This window comes from Pseudoliparis swirei, chromosome 4 (genome assembly GCF_029220125.1).
Source record: "Pseudoliparis swirei isolate HS2019 ecotype Mariana Trench chromosome 4, NWPU_hadal_v1, whole genome shotgun sequence".
NCBI lineage: Eukaryota > Metazoa > Chordata > Actinopteri > Perciformes > Liparidae > Pseudoliparis > Pseudoliparis swirei.
The window spans coordinates 8447370-8474872 of NC_079391.1; the positions used below are offsets into that span (position 1 = coordinate 8447370).

General features: G+C 39.5%; 1 protein-coding gene across 2 annotated transcripts; it reads right to left on the reverse strand.

The window, feature by feature from the left end:
* Positions 1-136: 136 nt before the first annotated feature.
* Positions 137-27237, reverse strand: chs1 (chitin synthase 1). 2 transcript variants are annotated; one of them, XM_056413113.1, is made up of 35 exons: positions 27012-27237; positions 26737-26825; positions 22042-22177; positions 20476-20661; positions 19644-19845; positions 18788-18948; positions 18078-18153; positions 17430-17548; positions 16369-16546; positions 16045-16141; positions 15766-15862; positions 15053-15174; positions 14446-14541; positions 14032-14196; positions 13791-13938; positions 13255-13320; positions 12978-13153; positions 12841-12899; positions 11490-11690; positions 11217-11385; positions 10858-10973; positions 9903-10082; positions 9687-9791; positions 9476-9593; positions 8996-9077; positions 8669-8910; positions 8296-8405; positions 8028-8109; positions 7438-7591; positions 7174-7278; positions 6758-6868; positions 4917-4994; positions 4736-4815; positions 4381-4447; positions 137-1107 (listed from the first exon to the last, which is right to left on the reverse strand). In XM_056413113.1, exons 2-35 carry the CDS (start codon positions 26781-26783, stop codon positions 1033-1035), a joined length of 4206 nt encoding a protein of 1401 aa, XP_056269088.1. In that variant the 5' UTR covers positions 26784-26825; positions 27012-27237; the 3' UTR covers positions 137-1032. The 2 variants fall into 2 exon arrangements, with proteins under 2 accessions (XP_056269088.1, XP_056269087.1); XM_056413112.1 differs by having other exon boundaries at positions 4917-5054.
* Between the last annotated feature and the right edge of the window lie 266 nt (positions 27238-27503).

The following is a 27503-nucleotide window of genomic DNA, read 5'->3' on the forward strand; positions in this document are numbered from 1 at the left end:
ACAATTAAAATACATGTATTTTAGTTTTGTATCCAGTCAGGACATTCAATATTTTACTTAAAGCAAGCATGTTAGAGATGAGGTGTAATTATTTATTTCTGATATGTAGTTATATCTTGATTTTACTATACAAAGCGATTGTTCAATTATTTTATTTAATCAGTTCAACAGTTTCCTAGGGAGTTTATCTTCACAACATGTTATCACTTTGTAAAGTGCATTGTTACATTTTGTATACATAATTACAATGATACCGTCTGAAATTTTAAAAAGGAAACCGTGTAGATTACACCAGACTTTAAAATACACAAGGTTTAACAATACAAATATATCTTACATGTGCAAATGTTGCATTTAATAATCTTTGATTGACTCACTGTTTCTTGGGAGCAACCTGACTTGACTAGGAACTCATAAATACATTTACTTGGACAAATTAAAATGTTTTGCTTCCATCTACATTGAGCTCATTGTGGTAAAAACATAGATTCTGTTGCAGGCACAGAACAAAAATTATTAACAAATTGGACAGATTCTTTTGTAAAATATCTTAAAATACCTTATCCTCTACAAGGTTTTGTTTTCCTTCTGCTAGATGAATGCAGCCTTCAATGAGATGTGCAGTCTGTCCCACATAACACCCTCTATCTTTAGACCCTGGATTTGGATAAGGACCTGATGCATTCAACCACACTTAAAATACAAGTCTTAAAAGCATATACATTCAAACACAACACACATAAGCTCACATGTTAACGACTCCTAATGTTATATTATAAAACAAATGTAATTGAATCTGTTATTATTGATTTCCCCTTTGCCACTCAAATCTCATTTGCTTGGAGGCAAAACAGTTGCTGCAAAAGAGCTGCTGATTTCCAAAATATTTCAATATTAAGAAATGGCCTGTCTACAAAGACTACCATTCAATCCTTAACATTTGTTGTATTTCGTGATGGCTGAAAAAGTAAATGTTTGATTGGCAGCACTTAGGGGGTGAGCGACCCATTGGTTCCAGTTGGTCGTTATGGACTACAGGTCATCGTCGTTAAACCCAAGTGCACTGGCTCTGTGGTTCTCCAGAGTCAAGCCATCATCCTCCTCCTCCTAGGTGACGGGAAAACACATACACAAAATGAAAGAAAGACTGACATGTAAATGAAGAGACATATCCTAACTTTTGTTAAATTGTGTTGCCTTCTGCTTTAAATGTTAAACATGTTTTGCATCGAGCTTTTGTACGATCCCAAAAGGTTTTTGGGGGCATTTCGAATTTGTCAGATAGGGACTATGGAGGACTTAAAATGACTTAAGTATGAATAAATAAATGCATGAATAAATACAAGAATAAATAAATAAATGCTTAAATAAATGTATAAATAAAGGAATGAATTTCTGTATTTATTTCTGTATTTATACATTTATTCTTGTATTTATTTATTTATACATTTATTTAAGCATTTATTTATTTATTTATACATGTATTTAAGCATTTATTTATTTATTCTTGTATTTATTCATGCATTCATTTATTTATTTATTTATACTTAAGTCATTTTGAGTCCTCCATACCATAAGGGATAGCTTGGAAGGAGAGAGGACGACCTACAGTTAAACTAGTTTAACTGACCACTTTGGGCACATTGTGTAGAGTTGGCCACATGATTGGTACTTTAGTAATTTAATTATTAATTATTATATAGATAGTATAATTGTGTATTTCTTGTATTTTGTTGTCCTATGTCTACCTGCACATGCAGGAAGTGCAGGTGGAAAGTGGCTGACATTACATGAGTGGAATAAACCACAGTAGATTTAGAGTTAGATCTTGTACTTTCAAGTCAACCAGGCTTAAGTTATTAAAACACATATTTATGTCGTGATCCTTTTGGGGAGGGCCTTAAATTGTTAAAACTCGCATTGGGATTAATAGTGATTCAATCTTTCCATTGAGTTTCTTAACAAATAGCGAAACAGCCTCCTGGATTGCAGTGTGGTGACAGGTGGTATTGCACTGTTGGAGGCGACCTAACGCAGGTGGAGTTGACGTCCCTTAATTAGTAACTTTACGCAGATGGTATTGCACTGTTGGAGGCGACCTAACGCAGGTGGAGTTGACGTCCCTTAATTAGTAACTTTACGCAGATGGCATTGCGCTGTTGGAGGCGACCTAACGCAGGTGGAGTTGACGTCCCCTAATTAGTAACTTTACGCCACTGGGAAGCTGAGTGAGCGTCAACACACTGGGGGAAAAAAAGTGAAAGGAAGCTAGTGGTCCTTTTTCCACCCAATTAATGTGTAGAAAATTAGCAGTTTAATTAAACTAACGGTGTAGTTACTAGTTAGCACGTTTCCCATAAGAAACACGTGACTTTATGGACACTTTCCCCACCGTGGAGAACAGCGGTCTTCTTCAAACAGCGGAAGTTAAGTCAAACATGTCCTCTTCCTGAAGACCATTGTCTGTCTGAATGAACCCTTTACTGGTGTAACGCTTTATAATTGTTTCAGCACATCAGCTGTGTATGTGTGTGTGTGTGTGGCATCGTGGAAGTCTGTCTGAAGTTTCACTTCGAAGGTGTCGAGTCTCCCCAATATGTCTGTGTGAGTTTGTGACTGTAGCCGATGCTGACGTCTGGTCGTTGCCGATTGGATTCCTATCAATCTTCCTTTCCTTTTTTGTAATGAGTAATGAGCTTTAATAACCCATTGCTAAGGAATACTGCATTGTATGGAGCCAGCTGTTATGTGTTGGTGGGGGTCGTGGGGAATATTGTGCTGCTCAATTAATTTTGTAGTTGGCACAATACCAGAATTAACCCATTTATGAGATTTTAAATGCTGTAAAAGTCTTTCATTATTCCCTTGTTAATCAAGACTGATTCCCCCTTTTTATTTTCAACTAGATTCAAAGTGTGTTCAGTTCACCCAAGTGCTATCCATAGTATACAACATGCATTCATAATGTATATCAAACATACATTGTTTTAATTGAATTGAAACATAATTGTGTTGTTATAACATCATCCTCCCTTTGTAAAAACTGGGTAATGTGCTTTAGTGAGTGCCTGAGCAGTGTTTCCTGCAGGATCCTTTGAGACTTTGTTGGGTGGCTCTCAAACTCCCTCTGGGGGGTTTGGGCCCCCAGGAGAAATTGTCGTACATTATAAAATTATATGCATCAGTCTATAAAAATAAAGAGGCTAACGTTATATGTATGATTACCCTCGCCATTACCAGCTGCAAAATTAAGGTGATGAATGCATTAATAATCCAATTAATAGAATCCAATTACATAATTATACATATATGGCCCATTATGCATAATAAGTACTCCATTTTATGTATCAATCCACAGTAATTATTATTATTACTATTATTATTATTATGTAGACTACTGCGATTCTAGGGGTACCCAATATATAACGTACATACCCCATTGTTTGGTTTTCCAAAAGACAAACTATCGATATGTAACAACATCCATAAGAATACTCATTCAGTGTTAATCTGCATCCTTCCCATGAATAACCTTTTTCTGAATTAATTATGAATTAAATTTTTTCATCTCAGTGGATACACGTGGTGGGGAAAAGGTACCACCCCCCCTCTCTTAAACGCTCTGCATTGTTTTAATGCTTCCAAGTTTATTTTGGTCACGTTAAATTAAGCGTAATCTCCAAAGGCAGCTGTTTTAAATCACACTTTAATATCCAGCTGGATATGTGTTTTGAACTCATTAACCGTACATACAGTGGCTGATCAAGGATTGGTTGGCTGTGCTGCCGTCTCGCTTTACCCACGTCTCGCTTCCAATGGCAATTCTTTGAAACATCCGCTTGTGTGGTGGTGCAGTGGGGAAGAATGACTGCGGTGACATTACTTTTTGCTTTGTTGACTGAGTATCTTCATGGCATAAGCTGGAAGGAATGCCAGGCTGCAGCGCATGAAAAATTAACTCGCTGGACGTATTTATGAGACGGTCAATCAAATGAATTTCGCCTCCTTAATTATTGAATGTGACCGAACACCGTGCCAGATCATTGCAGCCCCAGGTAACCCCTGATTCTACTCGAGTAAACAATCTCAGTCCTTTCACCACGATATGCTCTGCTAGGCTCAGTAATAAACACACTGGTTGTATAGATATGATGAATGGTGATGACGCAACTAAAAAGTCACAACCCCAAAAAACGTGTCAATGAGATATAATCCGTGTGTCAAGATGGATACGTGTTTGTTTTGTTGACATCGCTACAGACCGGGACAATAAGCACCGAGGGGAACTGGAAAGCACGCGGCCGGAGCCACGCGCCACACCCGTTGAAAGTGTGGCGTGACAAATTAGACACGCGTGTGTGTTTGAGCGTCGTTACTTACAATGTCTTTCGGCATGTATTCTTTCTCTGTGCTGCGATAGGAGACCACATGGATCAGAGTGTAGACTCTGCAAACAGAGAGGCACAAAGATCAAACACAAGTAGAAGGTATTGGAAAATTAATATTAGGAAATAGGTGTACAATAGTTCCAAAAAAATCTCTAGTTCTAATTTTCGATAAACGCAGGTATCTACACATAATATTTTTCCTGCGCAAATCAAACCTCCAGTATCTGAGCGTTAGAACGTTTTCCTACTTTTCAGTATCAGTCTGAGTTAGCTGAAAATTAATGAAAATGCATTGGGTGTGCGGCACATACAGTAGTGTGTGTGTGTGTGTGTGTGTGTGTGTGTACCTGTGATATAACATGGCCAGAAACTGGATAATGAGAAGAAAAGCAAAGGAAAACAGGAACATCAAACTGAGAGGCTCCACCTGTTGACACCAAATGACATTGATGGTGAGTACTTCCAGCAGGAGATACAAGCAGTACCGACACACATTCCTTAAATATCTTTCCGCCTGTCCGTCCCAACCATGAGGGGCTCTGCAGATTCAGTTCCGTTCGGATAGTATTTCGGGATCTTGATGCTGAGGACTTCAGTTCCAATGGCCTGCAGGAAGAAGGTTGCAACCACCCACAGCAAGTTGACGATGAAATACAGGAACACAGCCTTTGGGGGAGGGAGGACAGATTAATGATACTCTTAAAAGTCTTCATAGCAATTACTAACAACATGTCAGTTTTAGTAAGTATATGCTTACGACCATTTGCACCCTTAGATGCCTTTGCAACAATTTGCATCCTAAAACCTTTCAATTCAGACCCGTTTCATTGTGATGCAAAGACACGCGGAACAATTTGAATCGTCTTAATACCACTTCGATTATTTTAAACAGTCATTTGTTACGAATTTCATTTTGACTCAACTCAAATGTATCTTAAAAGCCTTCAGAAGGTGACCAGTAGTCAGACAATCCAGACGTTAAAATTTAAAGCTGACTTTCAGTAAGTGTTTGGACTATAAATAATTTACTTATCGCTCCACCTTCAAATCATTGGAAGAAAGCTGCGGACAAATCATAACACTTTATCATAGCAGTGTCGCATAACAAATCAAAGTAATTCAGTGTATTACTTCAGAAATGCTTGATTTGATAGTTAGCATTAGAGTGCGTGACTGATGCTGGACAGATTGACATCAGAGCTTCTCTTGGCCCAAAGTTAACATAGGTGGGAGGAATGGCCACCATATCCTAGTTTTATGGGTGCAAATGGTCCCCATCAGTAGTCATGCACTTCTTAATGACACAGCACAATTCTATAATTCATCGCAAATTATTTAATGTCAGAGTGACACAAACCCCTCGGGCCCCCATACCCCACTTTGAGAATCACTGGAATAAACAACCCGTGTTGACGTGTCTCCCAAGCCATTTGTCATCGCCATCTGCTTTTTTTTCTTTTCTCGCAAAGCATTACAGCTGCAAGTTGTTGCTCCACATGAGTTTCCATTTTGTTATATCTGCTTCCTCATGAAATCGCATGCTGTATCGCTCCCTCTGGCATTGTAATCGTGACAATACCCTGTAGTGTGTGACGGGTCATGATTTTAAAATGGTGGTGTGTGTGTGCGTGTGTGTGTGTGTGTGTGTGTGTGCATGTTTGAGATGGAGAGAGAAGAACATCTGTGAAGTTTCTCCTTATCTTTGTGAATCGACCCAATATCTAAATTGGTTATGATTTTAAAACTTTTGTATCTGAGCCCAACACAACAAAGTTATCAAGTTAGAGCACGAGATAAACCAGAGGTGATGCTCGAAGTGTCATCGATACATATACTGTAGTTTGTCCCCAAGACCAGAATTCATGGCCCTAAAAAGAACAAAGTGACATATTTGCATGAACAACTAGAACGGGCACTCGGTAGAGTGCATACCTTCGTATATCACAAGATTGGGCATTGAATTATGAACATGTTGGCATTAGTTGCATGCCAATTGGATAAAAATTGACCGCGCTATGGTAAAAAGAAGATGTTGACCTTTTCATGACCTTGACCATGACCTTTGACCAGATCGATCCCAAAATCTAATCACATGGTCCCCGGATAATAACCAATCATCACACCAAAATGTCATGCGATTCAAGAAGATGTTGACCTTTTCATGACCTTGACCTTTGACCCAATCAATCCCAAAATCTAATCAAATGGTCCCCGGATAATAACCAATCATCCCACCAAATTTCATGCGATTCGGTTTAATACTTTTTTTGTAATGCGAGTAACACGCATACAAATAAATAAATAAATACACGGCGATCAAAACATAACCTTCCGCATTTTCAATGCAAAGGTAATTAAAGACGGCTGACCTTGTTGCGTAGTGACTTTAGTTCTCTGGTGACTTCCTCCAGATGCGCTTTACTGTCAACGATAGGCGTTAAGTAGCGTTCAAGTAACTTGTTCCAGAAGTCTTGCTCACCCTAAACACACACAAATGGACACACACACATATTGTTTGAGGATTTGAGCACAGGTGGGGATGAATGGACACTGAGGCAGACCTTTTTCATCCACCTGACGTTGTCCCCTTCCCATCTCGCACCAGTTAGATGCAAACTATTGTTATAGCAATACATTTTCTTGATTACCCACTTCACCCATAACTTACTATTGGTTTATCTTTAAAAAAAAATTAAAGATTGAACTCTCTCCAGCCGACGTTGATGTGCTCTCTGTTGTAAAGTATTTGCTTCCCACAGAGCCGGGAGCTGAATCAGCATCTTACCTCATCAAGTTTCTTCACTTGTGGGGCGGTGAGTGTTTTCTTGATGGCTGCGGTTACTCTTTTCTCCAATCTCTCCATTTGACTGGTTACAAGGATACGCCGAGTCTGTGAGGTACACAAAGTCAGTTAGTTGACCTTTTTAGCATTATTATACAGTTTGAGATGGCGACAATGTATACGTCCTGAAATAGAAGCATTATAATGTGCTAAAATACAATGATGCATTGTAATTCATTTTTCATGTGTTATTATTATTATTATTACATGCTCTCTCAGGGCATATTCTAACTCCTCCAGTTGGCTTTCGGTCAGAATATCTTCAGGCCCCACTTCACTGAGCTGTCCATTAAGAGTGTCCGTCAACATTAAGACCAACTCCTCACACACGTCATCCTCATTTTTGTTTCGGAGTGTGTAGCTGTGGACAAGAAATGCACAAAACAAAACAGTAATTATACAGTTGCAATTGCACAGCTTTAGCTGATACAACAGTGTGTATACGCACACACACACACAGCCACTCATAGTGTTTATGCTCGCACACTTACCTGCAAGTATACAGCATACACACTTGAATATACAATACATATGAAAGTGTTTCAATATCAATGGAAACTTTGCGTGCAAGTTTTAAATGTGTCCATGAGGATGTTTTTATGACCACGTAATAACACAAGTGATAACAAATACAGACACATTTATGTAAATGAGCACAAACAGGATTATTCATTAGTTTTTTAGTTAAATTCAATCTTCACTACATGCACACAGTTTTTGTGGACATTGGGACAAAAGCCTTGCAATAAAGAACATACAAAAACGTTACATTTCTCTCCTTAATTTTAATTATTTACCGGATTTGTTCCTGTAGATTTCTCTTCATGTTGGCATAAGTCAGCTTCTTCAAAAATTCCTCCTTCACCGGCTTTACCCAGTCTACAAAACACACACACACACACACACACACACACACACACACACACACACACACACACACACACACACACACACACACACACACACACACACCAATTATGTCATTATAGTATGCGATACATACTTTGTTTTTGGGTAATGAATTGTTTGATTTTAGCACAAAGACACTGTTAAAGTGCTTCTCACCGCTGACGGGAAGCTCTGTTTCCTCGAAGTCAGAAATCATCAAGTCATCATCCTCCTCAACGTCGTTGTATCCACTTCGTGAAATGTTCTTTTTGTTGACACTGCCATAACTGCACACAGGCACACACACACTTGTGTGTGAATATTGACCATGGATTTCGCATAACAAGTGTGTAATTGCCTTTTTTTTTTTTTTTAAGTCAGCAGTATGTAGAGGTGAGTTTATGCGCATGAAAGTGTTAATAATCTCACAAGTTTAAGTTTGTCCAAATGACAGCTGATAACTTTACGGCTGTAAAGATTGACTGAAATATTTAACGACTGAATAGATTATTGATAAATGGTAGAGAAGGAAGAAAAGACAAATAAATACCTGCTGCTGGAAGCACTGTCATTGCCTTTGACTGCCACCCAATTCTGTTTGTCAACGAGAGGTTTCTTGACTTCTTCCACAGTGTTTTCTGTGTTTTTATCAATGTTGGCTTCAGGCTCCATCTTGGCTGCTGCTATTTGATTGATTGAGTCTTGGTTGACAATGGGAAGAGGAGGCGGGCCTTCCTGTGCCGTCTGGCCTGTGATCTGTCGAAGCATCTGATTATCTGTTTCCTGTGTTATCTGTAACGCAACAGGATCACATTCATCATCTGTTCGTATAATGTCTCCCCTGAAAGTCCTGCCAGTCGCTGTTTGGCAACAGTACCTGTAGCTTCATGTCCCAGCAGCAAATTCTACAGTCTCTGTCACACAGCATATTATGGTTTTTCTTCACTTCTCCTTCTCCCCTGACGGACAAACAAAATGATGGACAGACAGTGAGTGATTATTAGGAATGCAGATCGACATACATAACTCCACTCATCTGTGTTATGGATATGTGACTCATTGACCAACAATAGCCTGCTTCCACTATGACCCAAACTGGATAAGCAATGAAAAATGAGTGGATGACTGGATGGATTACATCATATTAAATTCTACATAATTGTAAATCACATCTCATTATACACTCTTAATCCACTTTTGTGTTTGCTTTAGTCGGTCTGCAATACATTTAATACACTGGACTTTGTCTTGCTTTTTAAATTTGATATTTGTCTTTGATTGCACACGTCAAGGTTAAACATCTTTCACGTAAACCCATATTTCCTATTGTATAGCTGTTAGAAGATTGGTACATTACTTGTTGGTTTCCCTTGTGCCCCATGTGACAATGTGCATGTTAACCAGTGAGTAGATGGTCAGTAGGAGGTATCCACTGGGGATACAGATGAAATACATCAGACCATAAATAATCATTGCTGGAAGAGAGAATTACATAACAAAGTTGTTAACATCACATAAAACTGTTAACATGAAAATAATATCAATCTATATCTTTAATATAACCGTACCCCATTCCTCTGGGTGTAGTATTGCTGTCACTGAATACATGATGGCCATTGAAACCAAAAACAAGCCTGTGGGGGTCAGGAAGGTGCCCTGAATCACCATGTCACCTAAAAGCAGAATGAGGTGTGAATTTAGGGGTTTTACATAATTTACAAAATAATAATCATTTGAAAAAAGTCACTCATTGAAATATGAGGTCACAAAGAGTTTTCACCCACCAATGATGGAAAACAAGGACGCAGTCATCAGGAACGCATACATAATACTCAAAATGGCAGCGATGGTAATCTGGGTATTGGGCTTTGCTAAAAAACAGATGAGGATGTAGAACACTGGAGGAATGCATGCGATGATGATGGAAGTCGTACCGTAGAGTTTTAAGATAAATTGTAAAGCACCTGGCAGGAGAAGATGGACATAGAGAGGGGGGGGGGGGGGGAGGGGGAGCGTAGACAACAGAGATAGGTAGATTAACTTTTATGAAGATATCAATCCAAAATATTACTAATACAGATCTGCAGGGAAATGTGTGTCTCCTAGCAGTCACCATTAGAGTTGTTCCGAAACTACAGTCTGATTTGATTTCAGCCAAGTACATGCATGTTTGATAAAAAACAGATCCAGTCTTCCAAGTTACTTCATTCCAAAACAAATGACGGTCAAACTGTAACCAAAAATAACGGGCAGGGTAAAAATAAATTACATCATAAATTTAAGAACTAAATCCTACAAAGTTACTGCTCCCACGATTCATATTACAGATGAACTAATCGGAATGACAAGAAATGACAGTAGTAAGGTAGCTTAACTCTCAAGACTTTGGAGTTATAGCTCTGTCGTCTTACATTTTTTATATCGTAATATAGCACAAGTGTTTCCTTGTTTTAAAACCAGCATTTGCCTTTACCCACCTGGGGATTATCAACAATATTTTGTGAAAGCACCAGAAATCACCTCCACAATATTAGTGTGATATCGCAATCAAGTTATTTAGTCAAAAATATTGTAATATTTGATTTTCAACATATCGCCCAGCCCAAACATTATTTTCAGTCTTTAATTTCATATACATGCAGAAAGACTCTGACCTAATTGATGCGTGCTGCACTAAATGACTCAATACAGTATAAGGGTGAAGACTATAGGGACATGGTGGTAGGAGAGAAGACCTACCTGCTATCATGAGAGTCACAGAGGCTGGACCAAGGATAGAGGAACTAACGGTGAACATCTGGTAGTAGATGTAAAGCTGGGAGATGGATGAGTTTCTCTTCACTGTTTCTGAACCACTGTAATTTAAGTCACAACAACGGAAAATGTTATATTGATTCAATGCACATGTCGTCATAGTCAACAGAAGATTAAAGATCTGTAGCCTGTTGATATCACTCGGTAACATGAGAACTAAATATAATCAAATCTTAGCATTTTAATTCAGATGCTTTTCTAAGGGAGAAAGTACAATGCTAAGGATGTGAACTCCACTTTTAATATTGATTATAATCATAATAGAAATATGAATGAACCCTAACCTGTGCAGAAGGTCCAGTGTGTTAGCCAGTGTCGATGGTCCCCATCGTCTCCTCTGGTTATAAAACTCTTTAAACTCTTCTGGTGAGTTGGTGTATGCATCCGATGCCGCATTGTATTCGACACGCCACCCTTGTTGCAGTAACAAAGTACACAACCAACGATCCTCCCCTGGAAACATAAACGCACACACAAGACACAAGAGAGAGACGGACGTGAGCAGTCAAAAAAGAAGGGCAAAGAGGTGAAAACGGTTGGTGCCCTTCTCAACCGACCTTGGTCATATTGCACATATTCCGAAGCTCTGGTTGCAGGCGTCGTGTATTTCTTCATCACATTATCATCCATTAAGGCCGATCCTCTGAACAGGCTGAAGCATCCCGGACTGCACAGCACAGAGCCGAACACGTGCTCCGATGTCTTCTGAAGCCAATGGCCGACCGCGTACTCAAACTTCTGGTACCACACCATGGGACCTGCGATGGCGGGGAAAAAAAAGGGAATTAGCAGAGAGTTTCACAGAGACAAATTTATGATTGGAAAAAATAAAGAGAAAAGAAGGAATGTTGACGAGAGAGAATCCTTCACAAATGCTCATTTCTTAAATCATTTCTTTCCACTCAGTCATGTTCAGGGTTATGGAAGCTGGAGTCTTTCCCAGAATATGTTGTGCATACGCTTTATAGCCCCACTCCGACCTTTTCGGACAAATTAGCTTCATAAAAGCTATCTTGCTTTATGTGCAGGAAATTACACCCAGAAAGCACCAGTGCTGGGATATGAACCAGGACCCCTTTTCTCCAGGTAATATCTTTGTGATTACTGTAACCAAAAAAGCATATCCCTTTCAATAACTATGATATGGAAAGAAGTTCCCACTTGAACAACCAAATCATGAAGCCACAAATACTATTCGCAAGATACGAATGAAAAATATGGTGTTGAAATAATTCATCCCATAAGTTTATGTTATATATTTAAAGACATGGATTTGGGTGGCTTCCCCCCCCACAATTGTTCCAAATCCTGGCTAGCAGACACTTGGCTTTGCCCCACTGTGTTCAATGGTTCCCGTGTAAGCTACTCCATAACCCCAGCTCGGGCCATCGTGGTTAGTCTGTAACACCCTGTTCTGTTTGTCCTGTGTTCCGTGTCTCTATGTCTCCTCTGTGTCTTCTCTGTCTTAATTGTTTAATTCCCTGCACCTGCCCTCAGCCACTCTTGTCTCGTTACTGCCTGATGTCGTACACCTGTTTCCCCCCCTATATATTGTGTCAGTCTTTCCCTTGTGTCCTGTCGGATTGTCGTCTATAGTTCCGTGTCCTTTTCCCGTCGTCCGGTCCGTGTTCCTGGTTCTGCCTGTTGACCTTGCCTGCCCCTTTTGGACCTTGTTTTTTGTAAACTGTTTTGCCTCATTAAAGAGTGCTTTTTTGTTATTCATATTGCATCCAGCCTGTCTCTCTGCGCCTGAGCCTCACCCTGTGACAAGAACCTGACATAGTCGGCACTGGCTGCACGTTCCAGATGCTCCGGGCCAGAAGTTCTAGGTCTTGAAGTCAAATTTGACCTTGTTTGATCAAACTACTATACCTTCTGCTAAAAAGGGCCAAACCAATGTGTACTTACCCATTCCAGTCGGATGGATTCTACCACACGCTGCACCTACGTTGGTATACATCCTCAACCTGTTAATGAAAATAATATTTGTATTTACTAAGTTAAAAAATGGTTTGTATACAGTAATGACAAAGACAATTGTCGACCTGTCCAACAGCAGAATCACAGCTTTAGGTTGGAAGTCCGTGTCTCCGTCCAGAGCCAGGATGTACGTGTTGTCATCTGAGATGAATTTTCTCTTGTAGTCAGTGTCATGCTGAGGCAACAGATAAATCTCTCCATACATGGAGATCATGCTCTCTCTGCATGGGTTGTTCTGGCGCTGGACAAACCGGAAAGATATTTCGCACATTGAAATATTTTATCCACATACTGTCAACATAGTAAGATGTACACCTTTTACACTAAATAGCAAAGCCTTACTGTGATCTTCTTAGGGTTCTTGACGATGTAGCCCTTCCAGCCGAGTAGATAGTACATATACATAATCTGAAAGTCAAAGACAGTAATGTGTTGTGGGAACATCTGATGCCGCATCTTAAAGACATAGCTGCAAGTTAAAGCGTGTATTTGTTCCACAAAAACTTTTAACAGACATATAGAAACATGATACAACTTGTGTTGAAATGAGCCATAATACAAAGGAAAAAATACAGTTTAGCCAATGATTTTGCTGATGTACATTTATCGTAGGACAGTCCTACAGAGTATATGAGGAGTGAGTAATGGGTCTCTTCTGTTTGGACAACCCAGTACAAATATTCTTAATTTTGTTCTGTTTGTCAGAGATTACTTGGCAAGACTCGCATTACATTAGAGGTCTCAGACGTTTCCTTTAGTAACGCCCTCAGTCCTTCCCATGCATTTTGAACTGGGAACTACCTGGTGCAAGTCTTTTACTGTTGGCCATTGAATAGTGTTTTGTACAATGACACCTTTGAGCACAACAGCCCCCTCACCTGGGACCATCTTTTCTTGTTCTTGATGAGAGTTTTGTCTTTTAGATGAATGTAAAGCATGTTGCCGTCTGGCAGAACAAACATCAGCCTGCCACCGTAGGGGGTCTCGAAGATTGACACATCATCTGGTTCTTTGTTGGTGAACACCCTGAATGAATGAACAGATAGAAGATTGGTTAGAAGGATGGATGGATGGCTGGATACATTTAAATACGGAGAGTAAATCGATGGATAATCTCACCGATAAACCTCGATGACGACGTGGATCAAGTCGGTAACGTAGCTGTTCACCAGCCTCTTCCCTGTAGCCTTTTCAGTCATGTAAGCGTCATCGACATAGACGTGACACTCAAAGTCAAAACAGTCCGTATGGTTCTCCTTTGGATCACCTCGGTAGCGGTCCAGTCTGAAACAACAACAACAACAACTGTGTCAATACTGCAAAAATACTATTTACTCTAGTACTCGTCTTTTGTACAAAATGTCCACGTGTGACATGAAATAAAAAGGAGACAACCATTTCAAATGCTAAACAGCACGCTTCTTTTTTTTTGAAGCCCTTGAATTTGTTGTTGTTGTACACAAATGAATTGGATAAATTTAATTCATAATTCATATTGAAAAGAGCAATGTTTGCAGTGACAGTGTCTCTAACCTGAACATGGAGGTGAGAATTTTAAGCATTTCATCATAGGTCTCATGCCACATGGTGGCACACAGGTAGATCACACAGTTCTGTATGTCTTCGTGGCTGTGATGGAGAGAAGAGGGGAGAAGGGAAGGGAGAGGTTTTCAACAGCAGCTTTAAAAAAATGTCATGTTGTGACCATGCATAATCTCTCAAAAGTCTAGGGAACAAGCTGCGTCTCTGAAGGTGTATGGGGACTGTTACAGACCACCCATAGTGGCGATGATTTAATTCAATAACTGTAATGTACAAATACAGAGATTTGTAATGCAACACATTTTTTTTCTTCCCATGTTTTGTATTCATTCTAAATCCTCGTCACAACCATGTCTGTGTGCATCATCACACAGATATCAGAATTGTCACAAGTATGCTTCAACAGCTAATCTCCTCATGCCGAAATATTTTGTATTCATTATGCCTTGCATCTGCACCTCCCACAGAGGGGATATCTCTGCGTCTACTGCATCTGGACATAATTAGCAATCTAAACTAATATGATTTTCCATTGACCTTCTTAAAATATGACCTCAATACAATCATCAGAGAAATTCTCTTTTCAGATCCATCTCACCTCTCTTGGTTTCGGGCTCGGGGAACCTTCATCTTGGTGTTGAGTAGCAGAGACAGGTCAATAAAAGCAGATTCGTAGAGTCGACGAACGAAGAGCTGGGAGGTTCTCTCTATGCGCTGGACCTAAGACATGAGAACCATCCAGGCATTTAGGCGTTTGTCTTTCTGCCTAATGTTAATACAAGAAGAGCATTGAGCCATGTGCTGTTGAGATTTAAAATGTAAATCTCCGATAGTAGAATTTAGTTTTCTATTACACGGATGCTTGAAACTAATTTGAACTACATTTACTGGTATCTAGCCAACGAGATAGTTTTGAGGTGCCCACATTTTGTGCTGCTAAAAAAAAAATGAAAATAGCAGTTCCAATGAAACATATTTTTATGGAGAGAGACATTGCTTTAAGCAACACAAAGGAAATTCTGATAGCTCTTTTCATAATTTTTGGTGAACTGAATCTTTAAGGAGCTTTTCGTTAATGAAGGGCGTGTGTGCGTGTGCATGTTTGTGCATGCCTGCACATGTGCAAGGTTTTAATGTCCTTATAAGTTTAACCATTAAAATGTCTCAGCACTGAAATGTCCGATGTGTCTGTGAGGGCTTGTTTATGTCTCTCAGTGAACAGGTGAGTCCTGGTCCCAGTGGAGGTCTCAAATTAATTTCTCAGACATGTCATTCTCAAGTGTGTGTGTGTGTGTGTGTGTGTATCCATACCTTGATCTTCCATACGTAGTAGGAACATGTGACGGCGCCTAACCACATACACACTCCCTCCAGTGCCAGCATTGAAAAAGGCCATTGCAGGTAATAGCTGTCAATCAAATAGTCCATAATCATTTTGGGGAAAATATACATATATTGAATGTGTGTATACATTCCTGTACATATGGTACTTTGCGTTATATGTATTTCCAGGACATTTTACTGGCATTAAGCACATTTATAAACCACAGAGGCTGCTTCTTTAAACCCGACACAAACACACAGACGTACCTGTTGAGTGAAGTGCGACAAATGCTCCTTGTGATTTCCAGTAAAACCACAGGGGTTGTGTTCTTACGGCTCAAGTAGACTAAACTTTCACAAAAATCTGAAATGGAAACGGAGCTTAATGTTTTGGGAAATTGGAAAAAAGTAAAACAATGTTTCTTTCTCTTATCACACAGAGCTTTCAGGGAAGTCTGCATTTTCCTTCCAAAGTATATCTGACTAATCTGTCAGATTTCTCACAATTCACCACATGACTAGGTAGGCATTTGTTTAACTTTTTGATGCACGACTAAAACAATGAAATTAAACTAACTTATATAAGCTCACCTGTGATGCTCCCGTGCTTTGCTTTATTCAAATCTTGTGCCTGGGTTAAGAAAAGTATGAGTCCCAGCAGGAGCACTGCAGGCCCTGTGCAACATAATGGCAGCGCGAAACTCATCCTGACTGCATGGATCTTACAGGCCACCACACCGAACCAGTGGCAGGCTGCTGAGCAGAAGGCCTGAGACAGGAGGCGAGGGGAATAGAAATTACTACCAGGGGCGCAACATAAAAAGGCTTCATTTAAGCCGGTTACTTTAGATTACATTTGTAAACTAGAACGGGCACTCGGTAGAGCGCATACCTTCGCATATCACAAGATTGGGCATTGAATTCTGAAAATGTTGCCAATTGGATAAAAATTGACCGCGTTATGGTAAAAAGAAGATTTTGACCTTTTTATGACCTTGACCTTGACCTTTGACCCGATCGATCCCAAAATCTAATCAAATGGTCCCCGGATAATAACCAATCATCCCACCAAATTTCATGCGATTCGGTTTAATACTTTTTGAGTTATGCGAGTAACACGCATACAAATAAATAAATACACGGCTATCATAACAATACCTTCCGCATTTTCAATGCGAAGGTAATGAGTGCCGTTAAGATCCTATTCTGATTTCTGATTTCTGATTGTTGGAATTACTAAGACTCAACGGGGGAGATGTTTGGTAGATCTTCAAAGTTGTAAACTCTTGGAACAGTTTAACTAATCTAAAGGATAGATATTATATCCGCTGGCCAGTAAGTCAGTAAAACAGTGTCAGGGATTTTTCACACTTTTATCCAACGTCGAAACTTCATACGCAATTTTGTCTGCCGCAGTGGTCTGTCGGCTTTGTATACATTTCTTCTTTCTCAAATCGTTCTTAATATTGGATGAGCTCAAACACTTTGTTTGTGCAAAACTTTCAGGAGATATATAACAAATTAATTTGACTATTTAGCAGCTAAAGACGAGCTGAAAAGATCTCAAGGGGAGCAAAGGAATAAACCCGCGGCCGTGTATACCCACCGCCCATCTTTTTGTGTGTTTGTTTTACTGTCTTTCTTCCACTTACCTGTAAGAAGAACAGCACCAGTCCTATTTGCAGTAATTCCCAGTCCTTATCCTGCAGGTTAAAGTCTGACCATTTGATGGTTTTCTGAATCAGCGCGTGGTAGAATAGGTATACTGCTCCTGCAACAGAATACACGGTGGCACTCGTGAAAACGAGAAAATCTAATAAAGCTAAAATATAAAAGGTACTGTGTTTATAGAATAACACATACAATATCCAAAGTATGTTTAATGTAGCCTGCATAAGTACAATAGAAAAAAGAGGTTAACTTTTTATAGGTTAACATGAAATGTAGTGATTTGAAATGGTGACAAACACAGTGATGTTCAAGTACATATATGAAGATTAGCTGATATAGAAAGGGATAGAAGTGTTTTGTTGAAAGGGATAGATTTGAAAAGCAGCATCGCGCTCCAAAATTGAAAACTAAAACTAAAGACTTCATCACAGCTGGAGAACTTTCTCTGCAACCCATCTGCATCTCAAACAGAAATGTGTTTGTTCTCCAGCGTGAATGTTGGTAATGAGATGGGCATACTCGGCAAAACACAGTGTTGTTGTTGTTATTCATAATACAATTCAAGAGCCTGTGCTATTTTGTCTGCATGTTTTTGTGTGTGTTGTTGGCTGTCGATGGCAGATAATTACCTATCACTATGATCCTCAGAATACTGCTGATGACAAACACAAAGTCCCTGAAACCTTCCAATTCTGACAGTTTTTCCTGCAGGGAGTAAGAAAGAGATGAGAAAAATCGCCCTGATCATGTCAAGTCAATAACACTTATTAGCAATCAACACTACAAATGGCCCAAAACAGTTCGACATCCAGAAGCTCTATCAGAACACATGGAATAATGCCTGCCACAACTAAGAAAATGATAAACTTGCAACAATTATAATAACATTTTATATTTAAGACTATGTGTTGGTGCACAGTACATTTTGCAGTGTTAAAATAACACTTAAAGAGTTAAATTTAACACTATTGCTGAGTGTACAGTATATGGTCCCAATCGGAATTTGAGTTGAAATAACTTGTGCCCAAGTGTTGACATTTTAGAGTTAAATTGACTCTAAAGAGAGTAAAAATGTAACACTACCTAACACTGTATTGTGTTAATCAAATTAAACACTACAGGGAAATAACTCTGGTGAGTGTCAATATAATTCTCATTAGTGTTGATAATTCAACTTTTCTGTGATAACAAATCAACTCCAATGGAGTTAAATTCCCATGGGGAATTAGCTCAAATCTAAATGTCAGTTTGCAGTGGGGTAAATGCAAGGGACACATTCCAGTTTGTTCGTAAATATATATTAAGACCGATAGAAACGCATTATAGAAAAACAATATACCTGCATGCGATTAGTAGCTTGCAGTGGATTCTCCCACCAGCAGAGGGAGACGAGGACTGAAGAGAAAATTCCAATTGCAATGTAGATGAAGCAGTCGGCGCTCTGCCGATCCACGTATGATGACACGCGGACGTAGTAGTCAATCCCCAGGAGGCAGTAACCTGTTAGTTAGTTAGTGACGTCATGAAGCTGTTAGTTTGTAGCTCACATGACAAAATCTACTCGGGGAGACAAAGGCATTATTACACTTTTTATGGTTATGTTGGGCAGTGGCAGCACGTGGTTAAGGGAAAGAAAAAGGGTTTGCATTTTAATGCGAACGCTTTGTATGCTCATCACCTACCCTGACCACCTCCCTGACATGTCCCTGACCACCTCCCTGACCACCTCCCTGACCACCTCCCTGACCACCTTAATAACCTACATGCAACTTTATATTTAAATGCTCAAATCAGAAGAGGCCAATGTTGTCGTGTCTGGATTAAATCCTACATAATTCATATGAGACGCTCATAACGATGGTGGCAGGTTTACTGAACCAGACATTTGATGGATGAACCCAACAATGGGCAAAAAGAAAAAGAGTTAATTTGCCGAATAATTAGAGACACGTCAGCTCAGTCCAACCCTTATGGACACACTATGATTGAAAACAAGCCGGAGAAACGGAGCAAAACAATCGGCATGACATCTATTATTGCACATGTTCCTCATACTCCTCTTTTTGCTTTACCCCCTTTCTAGTTCTAATGTAGCTGGAAAGACATGTCAGCTCGGTAAATAAACTAATTACCCCGCGTGACGGACAGATAGACGGACAGGGTTGCATCGAGGAAGTAAATATAAAGAGAGTTACCAGCAACTGTAAAAATGAGCGAGCAGATCGGGAACAGGATTTTCCACGTTTCTTTCTGTAGTTTGTATACTATCTGCAGAATGGCCGAAATAATACAGACTCCTCCGCTGATGAAGAGATTAGTCAACACATCAAACTGAGGCATCACAACGAGCACCAGGGTCGAAGTCCCAAGAGACACCAGACACTCAATGGCACACATCTGGAGAAGACACAAAAACACACATTATTATGTTTACATATTTAAAGTATTTTTAGGGGTGGAACATGTCAAATTTAGGCATTGCAAGATCTAGATTCCCGTTCATATTTTTTTTTAATAATCATGCTGCTGACTGGTTTAGCTTAACAATCAGGAAATCAAACTCTCTCTGTTACCTAGATGTACTGAATGAACTCCTCGTGGCAGTGAGGGACTTGTTGTTTCCAGTGTGCAGTAAGTTTTGAAAACCACACGAAGCGTCGATCTCAATTTGTTTGTGTTGTGAAACCTGACGATATGACCCAGTGGCACACTTTGGAAAAGATCCTCTAATTGCACACGCACTTTGTTGTGTTTAAGATTAAATTGGGTTTAATATTGGACCGCATGGACCCATTTTAACGTACTCCCTGAATTGTCTTCCTCGTGAAGATGAATAATCTCTAAAGCCGAGTACAGCCATTAATAATGAATGCAAAAAAACAAATTGCTGCGATATACTTGTAATATTGCTCAGTCTTCCTATGTAAACAAATATTTATGATGGACATTTTTTTCCACTATCTTATTCAGTTTAATTAAAATCAAAGCAGGACATGTAATAAAAGAATACGCTGGAGAAAGCCGTACAAAGCCCATGGTCTTCATGTTGGGATAGACAAAGCTCTTGAAGGCACATCTCCACAGTGACTTCAGGAACACCAGGACGTTGGGGAAGACCAGGCAGAACACCAACATCAGCATGTAGAACTGCTTTTCCTTTGGGCTTCGCAGGGAGGTAGGACAGGACATGGTGGACAACACCAAGAGAGAGCCCTGATGGAGCACAGATCAAGTGTGTTACAGAAGAGTTTGGACAGCATGCCAAAACTGCTGGAACCATTTGTTGTGTCGTATCAATTTACATTGATTTTTTTATTTAGAGAGGCCCTAAAACTACTTTTCCCTTTGTCACTGCCCTTTGTTTTGGTTGCAGTTACATTAAATTGCTTTGTGTAGCAGTACTTCCATACTGTAAATATAAAGAAGATAATAGTAACCTCTTCCTGATTACCTTCTGAGGACGCCACCACCTTGATTTATTGCCCTCATACCAAAAATCAAGTTCATCAATAATCAATTAGCTTTTTTATTCACTTTTTGCGGGGCAACCCTCATGAAAAGCTACACAAAAGTTGTTGGGAAATAACTTGATAACCATTCAGATATTCAAGATGCAAAATAAAGGAGAGTTGCGTCCGGAAAATAGAGACAGTGATGTATAGAGAATGCATCGTTTTACGACTGAGCCTATTCCTGTGATTTATCGTCACGACCGAGCAATAAAGACGAGGCCAAATGAGGAAGATGAGAAATTAAAAAAGGAATGGAGGCATAAGCTGACGGCCAGACAATGCAAACGCATACACATACTGCAGAGTTAAATATTGATAGAGAGCCAACGAAGATGACGCCGCAAAGAGGGAGACGAAGACTCAGAGAAACGCAGACAACCGAGTTCAGTACAGAAGGATTCTGTCGTGCTCCGTCGCATACAATACGATAGCAATGTTGTAAATGTTACTTTGTGGATAGTCGGGCAGAGGGGACACTGACGTCTTTGGAAACTCTTCATGTTTAAAATGTTTATGCCTGATTTAATATAACATCACAGATGCAGTTTATATCGATTTCCAACTTCATTCTATTTTCTAGTCACCAAAGGTGTGTGAAATATTTCCCATAACAACTCGAAGATGTAAGCGACAGGAAAGGCGACCGTTGAAGACGGGCATCGTTTAGATCAACAGCATATATTACAATTAAGTATTTTGTGCAACCTCAATAAATACCACATTTTTTATTTCAAACTAACGTCAACCTTTTGCATCCGCCGAAATATTAAAAAGAGAAAGTTGCAGATGGACATCAAAATGAAAATGGAATATTTAATTTGAAAGCCTTTTTTGCTTAGGCCAGAAAAGAAAAGACAGTAATTGAACCTAATAGTGAGAAGGCATTCATATCCATTTTTCAGAGTCTGCTTGCGGGAGAATACATCTTTTTAGACTTTTATCAGAGAAGATTGTAAAGATTTGTTAAGCTTGAGGCTTCACATTTAGTGCCAGGGACTCTATGGGGATGCTTCTTTCTCTGTGCCTCAACCCAAATGATGAAAAGAGGAATAACCTTCGACAGACGGACTGATGATCCTACCTTCGCAACAACGGCGCTGGTCAAGACGGCTAACCCAACGATAGCAGCCACCAGGTACTGGGCAAATTCGAAACATCTTCTCTTGGTTTCCTTCTCGGCTCCAATCGGGTTGAGCTGGAATGGATCCCACGTATCCCTGAGACACAAGAAAACACCAACATTGATTGACTTCAGCTCTAATCACGGCTGTCTTCTGAATTAAGGCCATCAATCCCAACGCGCATGACCAAGATCGTAAAACATCTGGAGAAACCATTGAACTATAAATTGTTGTTGGACTTTTAAACATGTTTTATTGACAAGATTTAATTAGTATTTATGAGAAACGAAAGTTTCCTGAATGCAAGAGGTCAGAATGTCGGTAACAAAGTAGTGATTGTAAAGGTGTGGCAATGAGGAAGGGTTTGGCATGTGGGCAAAGTCATTAACAAGGAAGATATAGAGACAAAATAAAGATGTTTATTATTGTATACAGGCACGTGCACAGACATTTTGGGGGGCAGGTGCTCAAACCCAAAAAAGGGCACCCATCGACAAAGTTATTTTTCTATTGATCACTGTAACTTGAAGTTAAGTAATTGGTTGCTCACAACAACTGAAACACATTGTGTTGTGAGAAGACATGAGAGCTCAACAAAATGAAATTCTCACAAGAACTCAAATAAATGCCCCGTCAGATATCGAAAATCATTTGAGGGGAATTGAGGACCGTGTTTACATGCATTCGAATAACTGGCTTAGTCGGACTGAAATCGAATTATCCGTTTCATGTAAACACCTTTGTTCGACGATGTGCGGTCCGACTACGATCCGATTAACACCCCTGGATAACTCGATCCGATCCGGTTGATAATTCGACTATCGCGGCATGTAACGGTGAATTGGATTAGGAACTGGACTTTGGGTCTTTGCGCATGCTTGAGATCCCGCCGCCCTCCTCCCCCCCTCCCTCCCATGTCGTGACCCGGAAGTCGAAAGAGACGATAATGTCACTATTAACATCATGCAAGAACAGTAGAGGGATGTAGCTTCGCCTTGCTCTCTGTTCGCCATCTTTCTCGAAATGTTGATGTTGTTGTTGTTGTTTGTTGTTGGTAGTGGTGAAGAGGTCAAGCGGAAATGGCTGTATCACCACGAGTTGTAATGAAAACAGCGCCACCTATCGTATCGGATATGACATGCTTTCGGCCAATGATTCGAATTACTCACTGCCATGTATATTGGGATAACAGCTGATCCCCCAAAAGATAGCATAGTCCGACTAAAGCAAGATTCGAATTATACCATCTTGTAAACACACTGATTGATGACAGAGCGTCATTTTTATTCTTAAATACTTTTTAATGAAGACAAAAAGTGTCTCCAGCAGAAGGGGCACTTTTCTCATCCAGGGCAAAAGGGCATGTGCTTGAGCACCACGAGGGCTCTATCTGTGGACGTGCCTGATTGTATGATTATGATAATTCATACAATTGTCTCACGCAACTCATGATCAGGGTTGTAAGCTTGTCACGTCTTCAGATAGATCTTCAACAGTTAACTTTGTCTAAATTACATCGGACATTTTCTCAGAGGGGTCAGAATCATTTGGTACAATCTGTTGTTCACATTTGAGTTTTATCCTTCTTTGTGTCATCCCTCACTGCTGCCTGATTAGCGTGTCAAGCACATCATATAATCCAGGTGTGGTTTGGCTTCCTTGAATTGATAACACTCTTTGCCATAGCAACTATCAAAAGTGCTTGAAAAGCTGTGCAGTATTTGTCCTCAGCCACGCTGGCAGAACGTGTAAACGAGATGAGGGTGACTCATTCTCTTCTTTAATGTGGTAGAGACATAAGTAGCCATTACAAGAATAGCCACGAATAGCTGTTGATTGTAGAAGAGTAAATATGCTTTTAAAAAAAAGAATTCGGAAGATTACAATTAAAGAGTTGTTCTAGTCGTTTTATTCTAGGTCGATACACATCTGAGAACATAGCATATTAGTTCAACAATATTTCAATTGTTAACCCTTTTATAATTCATCACAGTGGAATAACACTAAATGTAGTCATGTACAAGCATTCTCAGACTTGACACATAGTATTTGCTTTTTTAAAAGTTTGTTGTTGAAAATATGTAGGTTTTAATGAGTGGTTTTCCTATTCAACTTTATACTAGTCATGTGGAGGATAGCAGAATATAAATGAAGTATATATATATTTTAAATGAATACAATTCTAAACTCAGAAACAAGCCTGATTGTTTTGACCTCAGAGATGCCAACATGCAGAATGTGATTAAAACTGTGCTGCGTATTTAACGTTTTAAATGGAGCAGCACTCCCACTAACAGCAGTCGGTATCTGCAGGGATGATATCAGCCACGGCAATAAAGCGAAGCACAGCAGCGCACAGGGGAAATTAACTGTTTCCTCAAACTGTAATTTATACCGAATGGAAACCTGGTGATACAATACGTTATGATACATCAATGGGCATTGCAATTTAATGACGGTATTCATTACCAATATCTCGCTAACAATTAACCTGCTGACGATGATTAAGATGCCAATGGATTTTGATTGTGTGGCGACAGCGAGGACGTAGATTGGCTAACTAGTTCAAAGCTGAACACATGTCTCTCTAAATCAGACGGACTAAGACAGCCAATCACGGAACTTATTAACTTGATGACATGATAAACCTTTCTTCTGTAACTTTGTTGGTGAAATAATGAGGAAATAAACATTTTTGTTCTTTGACTTTTAGTAAGTTGTTGTGATTAAGCACACATTGAAGCTGGTAACCTTTTAAATTACGTTACATGTCATTTAGCAGATGATTTTATCCAAACAGATTTACAATAAGTGCATCAACCACGATGACAGGCACAGAACAACAAGAATCAAGAAAGGAACATTTATTTAAGAAAGCCAAACTACAAAATACCATAAGTAATACCATAAGTAATACCACGAGTAATACCATGAGTAATAACATGAGTAATGCCATGAGTAATACCATAAGTAATACCATATACCATGAGTAATACCATAAGTAATGCCATGAGTAATAACATGAGTAATACCATAAGTGATACCATGAGTAATAACATAAGTAATACCAGGAGTAATACCAGAAGTAATATCATGAGTAATACCATGAGTAATACCAAGACTAATACCATAAGTAATACCATAAGTGATACCATAAGTAATGCCATGAGTAATACCATAAGACATAAGTAATACCATGAGTAATAACATGAGTAATAACATGAGTAATACCATGAGTAATACCAAGACTAATACCATAAGTAATACCATAAGTGATACCATAAGTAATGCCATAAGTAATACCATAAGACATAAGTAGCACCATGAGTAATACCATGAGTAATACCATAAGACATAAGTAGCACCATGAGTAATAACATGAGTAATAACATGAGTAATAACATGAGTAATACCAAGACTAATACCATGAGTAATACCATAAGTGATACCATAAGTAATGCCATGAGTAATACCATAAGACATAAGTAATACCATGAGTAATAACATGAGTAATACCATAAGTAAGTGCTATTCAAGTGCCACTGAAGTGCTAATCTGTTTTTATTCAAGATATAGTCGGAAATGTGTTTTTAGTTTCCGGCGTTACGATGTGGAGACTTCCTGCTGTCGGAGTGGAGCTCGTTCCACCAATGAGGAGCCAGGACAGCAAACAGTCTGGATTTTGTCGAGTGAGTAGCTCGAAGCGACGGAGTCACAAGTCGATTGGCTGTTACCGCGCGTAGTGAGTAGTGGACAGACCAACGGCCATTTCTGACAACTAGGGATGCACCCTGAACAGATACTAGAGGCATCCGTGGCATTTGTATGTATTTGCGCAGTCACATTTCTAATATCATAGTTTTACTTGGATATTCAGACATTAAGTGAGTTCACAAAATGTTACGACAGGATATTGAATGTGATCCAATAACTAAAGCTTCAACAAATAATCGGTCGGTTGATCGGCAGTCGGTTTTCGCGTAGTACTCATGTTTACATTACTTTCTTCCTCATTCTGTGTGGGCATTTGTTTGCTACGGTACCACTTGGAGTATCGTCGGCACAGCACCAGAACATGTAGGCGAACAGATGTCCACACAGAACATACGACGGATGGAATTTACAATGCATTTCATTTATCTGACGCTTTTATCCAAAGAGACTTACAATCATGTTACATTCAAACACAGCTACAGGGAGCAATTCAGGCTTAAGTGTCTTGCTCAAGGACACATCGACTAGAGCGGGTATTGAACCACCAACCACCTTTTTGAAAGACGGACCTGCTAACCCCTGAGCCACAGTCGCACATCCTCCTGAATGCAGAAGCGGACATTTTGGTTTAACTACTTTCATTGTGGCGCAGGTTACTTCCAGTATTAATCAGAATGCGAGAAGGTATATAAATACGATTGTGGCCCCAGAGAAGAAGGTGGATTTGTGTCTGCAATGCCCAATTATACACATCTGATCAGACAGGATAATTCATATTAAACATTGGCAGCTGGGCTCAGTGGCCATGTGTGCTTAACTTAAATTCATGTTGCATATAATCCCCCGTCTCTGAGCTGTGACAATAGGCACCGCCGTTAATCGAACAGGAAGGAAACGTGACGACCTTCTAAAAGCAACGCACACGGTAGATTAGTTTTTACCTGTGTCTTCCTTCTCTTTTCTTTCCTCTGAATTTTATTTCCTCCATCTTGCGTGTCTACGCCACTCCTTGTGATGGACAATGGTGAGTCTGTTTCAAAGAGGAAACATATTTAAACAGGGAGTTTTATGTCCTATGTATTTTAAAGTGAAAACATTAACACGGAACATAACAGAAGGAATAGATTTGGGGACAAAGAGACAATTCCTTTAAGTCATGGTCAGCATTGGTCTTGTTAAATCATGTTTTAAATATAAGAAAAATGAGAAAATGTACCTTGATATGTTGAATTCTTCTCTTGATTAGACCTGTGTCCTCAGGTCTTCAGCAATCCACCTGTAGCAGCTTTTTTTCTCACACAATTTCACAAAAGCAAACTTTGAACCACAGGATAGAGGTATCCAAAGAACAATAAACATATGTGAAATCCCACATATGTGTTTTTAAATTACATTCTTTTCAAAAAGTTTCTAATTGTCAAGTGGACTGGAAACCAACTGTGTCAAAGTCCTGCATCTGTTTGCCACTAGCTCATGGAGGAGACACCCGTATAGACCGTCACGGCCTGCCCCCAGGTGTGTGTGTGTCAGATATTGAAAGGTAACTATGACAATAAGATACCGTAACCACCCAACATGTGTATGGTACGTGACTTGTGTGTGTGTGTGCGTGTGGTGTCACTGATCAGAGTTTATCACTGATTACAATTTCAAGTTATATATGCAGTTTTTACTAGTGTCAATAAAACGGTACAAGGGTCATTTATCC